This window comes from Aplidium turbinatum, chromosome 6 (genome assembly GCF_918807975.1).
Source record: "Aplidium turbinatum chromosome 6, kaAplTurb1.1, whole genome shotgun sequence".
In the NCBI taxonomy this organism is placed as follows: Eukaryota; Metazoa; Chordata; class Ascidiacea; order Aplousobranchia; family Polyclinidae; genus Aplidium; species Aplidium turbinatum.
This window is the reverse complement of record NC_137477.1, coordinates 14393164-14404782: the sequence shown is the minus strand read 5'-3', so window position 1 is coordinate 14404782 and position 11619 is coordinate 14393164. Positions and strand designations below refer to the sequence as shown.

Sequence of the window (11619 nt, the reverse complement as noted above, 5' to 3'; positions counted from 1 at the left end):
TTTTTACATTGCTTCATCCATCGTGAATATGCGTCGATCTTAGCGCTTTACGAAGCAGATAGTGTGAACAACATTAAGTCAGCAACAAAATTCACATAATTAAAATGTCCATACCAATTTTTGCCAAGTAACTCTGTGGAATTTTGACAACAGCTACGGTCTGAAATTCTTTACACAGGATTCCAATGCGGTTACAATTCAGCAATAACAAATGAAATAACGTTACGATACGTCGAAGATACGTAGATCATGCGCAATATAGCTGTGTCATTAAGTAAGCCTTTTTCAAGTGAACACAGCGCGTACAAAGCTAACGATTAACTTATAGCAAAAACCAAATTTATAAATTAGCAATCAATAGTACTCACTTGAAGCAATCTCTTTAACGTTGCTTATCCGAATTGTACAAATATCGACTTACTAAATACGTCCGAATTAGCTGACAAAAGCGCTGTCACAAGCTAAGTTCACAAATAAACAGAACTCTTGCCCATCATTTGAATAGCAGATAAATTTTTATATGTTTTGAAATTCCCAAGTTACCATAAAAAAGCAACAAATCGAAAACATTACTTTTCGATAAAATCGTGGAATGTTGTTTCTGTACACAATAAACTAAATCCCAAGGGGCGATTAGTTGAGTAAATTGTTACATCACTCACAAAAGCTTGGAACCGCTATGTTTTGCAACGGCTGAGAAAATCACCAAAATATTTCTCAAAACAAAGTTTTTTTTCTACATTGTTTCAATCCAAGAAACTTTCCAGTTGATGAATCATCAGGAGAAAGTTGCCATGCCGTCAGAGGGAATTTATCAATATATTGCCATTTGCAAACACGTGAACTTCAAAGAACTTAGGCAGTGTAGAGAATATATCTTACACTGGACCTTCGTAAAACACAAAGAAATGAAAATGAATTGCGTTGGCTATTTTTTTGCTATCTGTTTTCAGATATGCTTCATGTTGCCGTAAATTCAACCCAATCAAAGGTTAAGGTTAGCAAGCTACATGCGATGTTGTAAAGATAGTTAAAAGTCGTCAACTCCTGTAACTTGTCACCTGCACTGAAAAAATTTATCGCTTTGAACTGAATGTTTTTCAATTTTTTCATAAAAATTTTTGTTTTTAATTATTTTAAGCAATTTAAAACCCGTCAGATTGAAGTCAAATTGATTCTAAACAATAAACACTATTAATACTACAAAACGTGCTCAATAACAACAAAAAAAACAAGCAAAGCGCATTTACACCAAATGCAGTTAGGCTACTAGTTAACAGTTTTTAACAATTCAAACACTAGCTGAGGCAAACATGTTGAGTTTGCATAGCGCTCTGCTAAGCGCTGCCACTCTACATGTTGATCAAAGTAAATAAATAAATCTGCTTCTTCCACTGAGTGATACGTCAGCTACATGAAAGTCAATAAATGGTTCATAAAAAAAATTCCCTCCAAACCATTATAAATAACAGCGATCAATCTTATTGATAAAATTGCTATCGTTTTCGAGATCTTAAAAAAGTAGCCTATGTTTAGAATTGGAATGCAGTATTTTGTAAGTTTCGTAGTGAATCCTAATAAAGGCTTGTACAGAAACTGTTGCGATTTCAAACTTTAATTACAGTACAAAGTTATAGCCAGAGATCTTTAAGCTACAATACAGTACCACCAGCACAGTTAAGCTACAAATAAAAGTTTGATCAATACATTGTTGAAGGCAGTTTAATTTTGGGTTTTTTATTTGTTGAAAAGCATTAGCTTCTATTTTAATGCTCAAGAAATCCCAAAATACATTGCTAATTCATATTTTATGTTTGTATATTTATCTTTATATTTATTTATTTTATATTTATGGTATCATTATATATTTTACCCATAAGCAGACACAGGACATGTGTTTCAAATTTATCGTTTTTGTAGAAATCGTTTTTATAATGGAATGTTGTAAGATGCAGCCAGTAGCGTAGCCAGGAATTTGGAAAGGGGTGGGGGGGTTGTTGACCGGCGGGCGAAGCCCGACGGCGTGTTTGACAAAGGCGACATCCAGCGGCGGGGGGTCTGGGGGTCTTCCCCAGAAAACTTTGAAAAGTTACTTTGAATTTGGTGCATTCTGAGAGCATTTTCAACAAAAATGTGGTTATGAAGGTATGAATATTTCTGTAAAATGGTGCTGTCCGGTGGCATAGAAAAAGGATAAGATCATGTTTTCTTGGGCATTTTTTGGTAATAGAGCTAAGTCTATGTTTTCTTGTTGCTAATTCCTGGCTGAGATGTTTGAATGTTTGGTATTGGCAAAACTCGCTCTTTTAATGCAGTTTCGTTTAAAATTAGGCAAACTTTGTTTTAGAGACATAAAGACTGACTGTCCGTTTCCATGCTTGCAACACTCGTCTGGCCATATCTATGATTTGGCCTCTCGTTGACTTCCTGGTTTACTTTTTTATTTTTGGCAAAATAAATTAAATCGGTAATGCTCGTCTTTCGCGTGACATGTCTCAGAATCAAACACTACCCTAGTAACATTAACGACAGCTTTCCAAGTAGCCTACTCGGTTGCTGATTTTATGACATTTATAGGGCGAGCAAGTATAAGTTATTTGTTGAATTAAATCCGTGAAGTTTGCCAACTTATATTGGATCTAGAACCCGACTCACTTTAAACTGGATTCCTTATCTACATTACAATGGCCCTTTTTACAGTATTATAATGTTGGTTGTGGACTTTTTATGACAAGTTTTCTGCTTGTTTCAAGATCTTAACTTTCATGGAACGAAAAGTTGTTCTGAGACAAACCTAAAAATAGAATTAAATACACAATGGCGGCTATATAAGCGCTTCGCTTGCTACGTGCAGTCATTCTTATGTCTGGGCTTAGACTTCACCACAGGGCAGAGATGGCATGTACAACTCAAAAGTTGGTTTTTTCGTTCCCGAATTCCTTTGAATTAGAAAATTTTAGTTTTGATGCATACTTTCATCAATAAAAAGAATGCACATATATACAAATTGTTTTACAGCACAAATTAAAACTTATCAGCTAAGGTAGAAACAATCGCGTGTAGCCTATTTCAAAGAAAATATTAAATAAAAATGCGATTATTAGTTTTAAATCGTAGCTTATACGCAGAGCTCTCAGACTGTTTCATGGCTTCGAAACAAGAGAAAATAATGCTAATCTGGAGTATAAAGGCGCATTTTAGTAGTATTGAAGTTCTATCATTGCAATTCAAATTTAAAAAAATATCTACTATTTAATTTTGATCCGCTACAATCAATTTGTTGTAACTTGTTATCACAAAAAAAAACTTTCTTTAAAGAAGACTTACGTTTTAAAGCGCTTTAGTGTGCTGTTTTATTTGTGGTTTATATAGGCTACCCTACTATACCCCACCATAAGCTATGTAAGTTGGGAAATCGGAGGCTATCTGTTCTTCCGCTGACTACGATTCTTTATTTCAGAATTAACGACACACTTTTGAATTCTCATAAATTTCTGTGAATAGAAAGCAAGAAAAGTGATTTTAACTTGTTTACCTGTGACGTCATAAAAAATACGCTATGGCTTTATGTTGCAAATTGAGGAAAGGAGATCTGTCGAGATGCATCCCACTCTACGTGGTTGGTGCTCTTCTCTTGCTGGTCGGGATTCCAATGATGGTTGTTGGAATTGTTGCCAGCTTCACGTACTCCGACTTCATTGGCTATGCAGGAGGCATAAGTAGCTTCTTCGGAGTTCTTTTTCTTTGCATTTGGTACATGGCTACAATTCCTAATTTAGAAAAAATGCGAATTAAATCAGAAGATGCAAATTCTACCAAATCTACTAAAAACATTCTGGCCAAAGGAGAGAACCCAAATAGCTATGCAAACTTTGCTTATGAAAAGGAAACTCGTGGTCACCCTGTTTCGTCACATGCACGTCATGGGAGCGCATCGTCATGCAACAGTGATTCTATAAACGAATTTATAGGGATGCCAACCCAAAGCAACAACAGCAATAATGTGGCTGCCAGTAAAGAAGTCAGTTTAGATCAAAGGAAGAAAGATCTTATTGCTCCAATTTCTAGCATCTCTGGTACCAGGATCTCTCACCAAGTCATCGCTTCATCAACGTGAAACTAAATATGTGAGAACATATATTTTATATTAACTTTGTTTATAAAATGTTGTAGAATTCTATCACGTCAAAGTAATTAATTAAATGTTCAGGATTATTTTCTCCTGATTACGTTTTGGTTGTTCAAGCATTTGGATTTTCGTTCGAAAATTTTATTTTCCCTGCGTGCTTGGCAAAACAAGCTTTGGTGCTGTCTGACAGCCAACAAACAGTTGTTTGAGTCAATATCTATGCTATTGCTACAACCAACAAACAGTTACTTTAACTTGCCAAACATTCTAACGCTTCTTTCCTTGTAATCCGTAAAAACAAATAAGATTTGAATTCTAACGCTTCTTCGAAACTTGTTAAAATAGTTTCTTGAAACTTTCCATGTAAGTTAACATGCTAGGCTACTAGTGTTTAATACCTTTGTCATCTTTACATAATTGAGTAATATCTCGCATAGTTCAAATTGAGTTCTTCCGAATAAAACAGCAAAAATGCAAATATTTTTTTGTAAAGTTGTTTAGATTTTTTCAAAGACCAAGTTTTGTAATGCAAAGATATTCCTAAATGATGATATAGCCTATTTTGGATACCAAATACTTGAACAACTGAAAATTATCTGAAAAGTGAAATCTTTTTAAATCGCGAAGGAGCAAGTTCTGCAAACATTTTCGGATAGGCTGTAAACGTCCTTTTTTTTTAAAATTGATCATAGTGAAATAATCACCATAAACCTAGCGACACAAGTTTCACATTAGAAACAACAAAAACATTTCACCTAACAAATTGCCCAAAACTTATTAGAACAAGAATAATTACAATGAATGCTTTCATTTTTGTATAAAATAATGTTGAATTTTCCAAGAAAATTAATCAAAATTATAAGCCATGTTATTTGATAGCAAATGGTTTAATAGTAGGCCACCGTACGGGTAACCATATTTAGAGATCTACTGGCATACGCTCAAGTTGTTTCGTATCCACTTGAGATGTTATGCCACTTCGTTTACATATTGCAGCTTCCTTTAATTTTGTTTCATTGCATCATCACGCGTTATTAAATTTGGCGCAATATGATGTCAGAGCAATCTTTAAAAGTTGTTTGCAGTAGTTTCCATAAAATGTTTTTCATATTTTCATATTAATAATTTTCAATATTTCAATTCATAATTTTTCAATATTTCTATTTTTTCCATCAAATATTTCGAACTTATCCATTTTTTTTAAAACTGGTATTTAATGAACGATTAAAAAATAAAAACAAAACATGAACAATACTAAAAATTAAAAATCTCTATGCAAAAGCTTTGCAGTTGCTAAGTCAAACTGAGCGAAGCGAGTTTCACGGTAACGAAGACGTCATCGAAATCGCACAGTACGTCATTTCAATTGTAAGCTGTTGAACAGTCTGAATATTTTAGAAATTATCAAACGAGTTAAATCCCACGCATTTGTCTGTAGTCGTTTCACCTAAATATTTCCACAATAGTTTATATCAAAATAAAGTTATTCGAATGGCACAAATACTCGGCATGTTTGTCTCGATTTACAAAATTGTTTGCTCGCGTTTCATATATGTGATGTCACATTTTGTGTTTGTGACGTCACCAACACAAAAAGTAAATAAAATTTTCCATCATGATTTGCGACCTTAAGCAAACGCATAAAATGTGTTATATTAATTTTACACTATGAAGATCCAATTTAAAAGTCGACTTTGTGACGCTGTTGGCAATTATAGGCAATCAAAAGTTTGACTGCTCTTATCCACACTACAGATTACGTGACAGTGCTAGTGGATATAAAGATTTATATAGAAGTGACGCAAATAGGGACGTCATTGATGGTTACGCAAGAGTTTGCATTCTTGTCAGATAACACGCGAACACTCATGCAGTGTAGTCTACGAAGTATCAATCAATTTGAAATCGTTGACATATTTTTGTCTTGTAGTATGCAGCACATCACTAAATTTGAATAATGCACGCAAAGGGCAACTCAATGAAAAGAAATGAAACTGAAAACTAGGGCCTTTTGTATCCCACATTAATCTTCATCGGCCATATTTGATTAAACATAACTGGTTTTTTGACTTACTTTTTGTTTCAATATATATTCAAGCTTTTTGAAAGGTCTGGTCAGAAAAAGTTGGGGCTTCTCAACACTTTTTCAGTTTTTTTTTGCATCACAAACATAGGCTACCTAAACAACAACATTATGTAGGCCACATTTAGCGTTAAAATCATGGAAGGTATTTAAGTTTTGATACATATGTAATGCATCAAGTAAACATCAGATACATCAGTGAGCCTGCCATGGAGAATTCAAAATCTATCCTTCCTATTTAAATTCAAACTTTTATGCATTTTTGTTTTTACAGTTTATCGAAAAAACCTTAAAGTGGTCAACAGATCCCGTTTCAGATCATTGGTCAACAACTCGTCGTTGCCAAGCAAGGAAATGGATATTAGAATCGAAAACGCTCGATGGTAAAATTTTATTCCTTTAAACCACTACATTTCAAAATGCAGCCTGCTCAACGCAAGTTCAAGAAAGCACAGCCATCTAGAGAGAAAAGTTCCAAAGTTTCTATTTTTATTGATTGAAGAACCACAGAAAATTTGAGTCAAGTCAAGAAATTTATTGGCTTTAAATCAGAACTTAAACCAGTATTTTGATTTATCACTGTAACGTATTTTTATTAGAAAACACGTATTAAAAATGACTAAAAATATTTTTATTATGTCTAAAATTTATTTTCTGTAATTGTTCTTTACCGCTTGGTGGTAGGCAAACAGCCTACCAGAGGTGGGTTATATTAATTTGTTTCCAGAGATTTAATTGAGGTTTTGGTTACGGCACGGAAAGCCAACACTACAGAAAAGAAAGAATTACCCTATCGCATGACAAACTTCTATTTAACTTTGCACCGAAAACTAAACTTCAAAACAAAGCAGTTTTTGATACTTAATTTTTTACTGATAAAAACTTATTGGGTCGATCATTTGCTGCCGTACACGTATTGTATCTTTTTTTTATACAACTGTCTTACGTTTTTATTTTGTTTGTAGGCTATTTATACGTTATTATTGCCGAAAACCGTTGTTATCTGAATCGGGGTCAATTTAGAATATGATGTTTTAACGGTTTGTAGGCTATGTTAAAATTGTAATCCCTTTCTTGCATTGCTTTCTATGGTAGTCTACGTACTGTAACTCTTACCTCAGTTTGCATTTTTAATCTATTACTGAAACGTGCCATTGCGTATAGATTGATTGAGCGTCAACTAACTTGTTACAGAAAATCTTCTGCAGACGTTGAATCAATGTAAAAACGGTTGATTTGCTATTTGGGTTACCGGTTACAGAAAGTGATATGATATAAAAACTTTTATGGTATAATGAGATGTATAAAATAAATTATAATATGACAATGTTGATTGGTTAACTGGCAAACACTAACTTTTTCTGCATGCCTCTTACATTTGCTACTTTGTGGAGATTTTATTATATGCAATATAGGCTAATTCACTAATCGAAAAACACCTTTTACTATAAAAAGATAACTGCAATAAAGGGTTTTGAGAAACATTTGGCTAACATGAAACTTACATGACTTTGATCACGTAGTTTTTCCTTTTTGTCACGATTTAAGCTATGTTTGAATTTGAATATATATTTCTATCCAACATTTTCTATAAAAAGAAAATTATGAAGAAAACATCTTTAACGGGTTGTTTTTATGGGAATTTGTTTTATGTTCTCTTTTTCAATTTGCATTTTTCAAAGTGAGAGCAAAAATTGATTCTATGATGAGTAAATAGTAGTTTTTTTATGATATTGACATGACAAATGGCCTAGCCTTTGGCTGCTTTGCCTGTCACAAAGAATTGTCGTGGATACTTTACGATTTATCGTGTGGTTATAAATATATTTGAATGTTCCGTGAATCAACTGGTTTTGAAACATTTACATATTTTGATGTTAAGCGTAGCCTACCTACTTACTGTATAAGCCAATGCTAAGCCTAAATCTATTTTAGATCTCACTATTTTTAAATACATCTTTTCAATGAAATTTTCTTTGTGTCTATCGGGGATTTTATGCACAAGGAGTAGGCTACAATAAAGTACGCAAATGGCAAACAAGGGTATAGTCGCAAAACAATTTATTAGTTTACAGCAGTGGTTCTCAAACTTTTTTAAAAAAATTGTTGAACGGTCCCCTTGCAATTTTTTCCACGACTGGGGGTCCTCCAAAAACTTAAGTCAAATTAGCGACAAAACGGTAAATAATAATTTATTTGTTACATGCAATTAAAAATGCACACGTCAATAAAATGGGTGCACCTGCTTGGGTGTTATCAGGTCTATGTTAGGTTCCGTTGTGTTCAGTATGATCTTGATATTATGCATTACATCCAACATGCTTTGAGCAAGGTATAAATGTGACATTGACTTCTGTTCTGTATCTTTAACACCACCGGCGACAAAATGTTTTCCGATATTGAAAATCTGGATGATGTGTTACCCGGGTGTCTTTTCAGCTTGCTACGTTTTAGAGCAGAACTTGCTAAAACTTTACAGCAGGGCTACTCAACTGGCGGACCGCGGTCCGAATCTGGACCTTCTGGGTGTTGCAGGTGGACCTCGGGCTTCGGGAAGAATAACTTCATTGCAACATTTTAGGGCCTCTTTAAACAGATTTCCAATAGGGAAAAGCAATTTTTTTGTGGTTATCCAAGGAGCTGGCACCAGAGCCAGTATATAGTGGCTCTGATCCACTCAGCTACAGTATAAAGAAACACAATACATTTTTTTCCTTTTTTATAATATTTCTTTGTTTGTGTCAGACAAAAATCCAAGTCGTGTTACATAGGCCTACTAGCCTACCTGAAAAGTGTTTCGGTGCTCGTACTGCTGGTTGTTTAATTTTCATGGTTGCATGTGAAATATTCACCGGACCGCAGAGATATTCAACTTGTCAAAATGGACCTTTGCTAACATTAGTTGAGTAGCCCTGCTTTACAGCATAGCACGCACTGCGGATTTTCGTCTCCAGAATGTATCACAGTGAAACCAAATTGAACATCGGAATCATTGAATTTGAATCTTAATTTTTTTCGAGGCTGAGAAAGTTTTTAATTTTTGGCTAATTTGACTAAGGCTAAAAAAGCTAAAAGTTCGGAAAGGCATTCAATTCAAAATTTAAATCAGTAAAAATAACCAACCTTAAACAAGCATAGAACACGTATCAAATAATGGTGAATATGGTTTAATCTGATAAGGTTACGATATATGAGAAATATTGATTATTATGCATTTTGAAGAGTGTAAACTGGGGTAAAGAGCCCACCCGGGGTAAAACGCCTATGCCCCGTTTTTTCTAAAGCGTTTGGTGAAATAACTCTACACTGCCACCACTACAAGGTATGCATTGTGGGTATGTTTTGCACGTGAAAGGATCGAAAAGAATGAAGTGATAATGTTGTTGTGAGAGGTTTTCAGTTTTTCATGAATATGTTGTAAAATTTAGAAATCAATTCTTCACTACTGTGCTCATTAAAAAACAACAAAGTTGAAAAGTATACTTGTTAAATTGTAGATCATTGTGTATAATCAGGACTGTAAGAGCCAGTTTCGTAGAGTTCGCACAGATTTAGAACAACAGTAGAAAATATAAAATGGATGCTTATGGGGTAAGAAGCCTACTATTCATCGGGGTAAAAGGCCTACTGTGGGCTTTTTACCCCAGTGCAGTAGGCTTTTTACCCCAAAACTAAATACATATACATAGCAACAGATGTTGTATTTGTTTTAGGATATCGTCTTCATGTAACGAACATAGTCTATATTAAATTTGTAAAATCGCAATCTCTATAAAATGCCACGTGTTTACAAGCGTAAAACATTGCGAGCTTCTTACACAGAAGACGATTTGCAGAGGGCTCTTGCAGCAGTTAAAGCAGGCGGTGCTTTAAAGTCAACGGCGAAAGCTTATGGCGTTTCACCTCGAACGCTACGACGACACAGGTACGGGAAAGTAGAGAAACCTGGGTGTGTTGCTTTAGGTAGGTTCCTGTCAGACATTCCCGATGAGTAGGCCTACGAGACTGAGCTTGTTTCGAAAATCCAGTTTATGGAAAAAGCATTATTTGGCCTCGCAACGAAAGACGTTCGTCGCCTTGCTTATGATTATGCTACCCAGATGGACATTAAACTTAGGTTTAATACAGAAACGAAAATGGCTGGTCCAGACTGGCTTAGTGGATTTATGTCTCAACATCCGGAACTGGCGATCCGCAAACCTGAAGCCACTAATATCGCCAGAGCTGTAGGGTTTAATAAACCACAAGTAAAGAAATGTTTTGACATTTACCGCTGTGTGCTAACTAGCCACCAATACAGCCCAACGCGTGTCTGAAACATGGATGAGAATGGGATATCTAACGTTCACAAGCCTGCAAACATCATTGCTACCAAAGGTGCCAGAGAAGTGGGCAAAATAACTAGTGGAGAAAAGGGGAAGACCGTAACTGTAATATGTGCCACGAATGCTGCAGGATCGTGCATACCCCCAATGTTTATATTTCCCAGAAAGCGCATGGTGGGTGCTCTCATGAACGAGGCACCTGCTGGAGCAATTGGCCATTGCACGGATAGTGGTTGGACCGACGAGCAAGCGTTTTTGAAATGGCTGAAACTCTTTGCTACAATTGCAAAACCATCACAGGAGGAAAAATACATCATCATACTTGATGGTCATCACAGCCACAAAACACTTGCAGCTATAGAGTTCTCCCGTTCTATTGGGATTGAACTTCTCACTCTTCCACCTCATTGCACTCACAAAATGCAGCCATTGGATAGAACGTTTTTCAAATCTTTGAAAAGCGCGTATAATGCCTCTGCCGACACTTGGATTGTTGCCAATCAAGGAAAAAGAATCAGCTTCTTTGAGATTGCCAAAATATTTGCAGTGGCATATAATAAATCAGCTACGATTGAGAAGTCAGTTAAAGGCTTTAGGACATGTGGTCTTTGGCCCTTCAACGACAACATCTTCTGCGATGATGACTTTGCTGCATCTGCTCTTACTGATGAGCCAGAACCACACCTAGAAAACTTTGTAGAATGCCATTAAAACGATTTTTCTGTTACTCCAAATGTATCTCTTTCTAATGGTCAACAACATCCAGAGCAATCTGCTTCAGTCGGTACAGATGAAGAGCCACAACGACAAACAGCCAGCCATCAATGAGAAGACACAAAACATGATCAAGAAGATAGCATACAGCATACAGAAATGTCGGCATCAGACGAAGAACAGCAAGCAAGGTTCAACGATGTCGATACAACAGCAGGGAACCTGAATGATGTGCCATGTTCCTCTTCACGTGAAGATGCACGATCACTAGCAATCAACATTGTTACAGTCAAACGAACGCTGTTTGAATTATGCAAACCTGTAAAATCTATAACCAAACGCACACGAACACGTGTCCCGCAGCAGTC

The 11619-nt window shown here is 35.5% G+C and overlaps 2 protein-coding genes across 2 annotated transcripts; both read left to right on the top strand.

Moving 5' to 3' along the window:
• The first annotated feature begins 3559 nt into the window (after positions 1-3559).
• LOC145772431 (uncharacterized) lies at positions 3560-8176 on the top strand. Its single transcript, XM_082584309.1, has 2 exons — positions 3560-4127; positions 6487-8176. Exon 1 carries the CDS (start codon positions 3560-3562, stop codon positions 4115-4117), a length of 558 nt encoding a protein of 185 aa, XP_082440435.1. The 3' UTR covers positions 4118-4127; positions 6487-8176.
• Positions 8177-10531: 2355 nt separating this feature from the next.
• On the top strand, positions 10532-11248 carry LOC145772430 (uncharacterized). The gene has a single exon (XM_082584308.1). The coding sequence runs from the start codon at positions 10532-10534 to the stop codon at positions 11246-11248; it is 717 nt and encodes a 238-aa protein (XP_082440434.1).
• Positions 11249-11619: the final 371 nt, after the last annotated feature.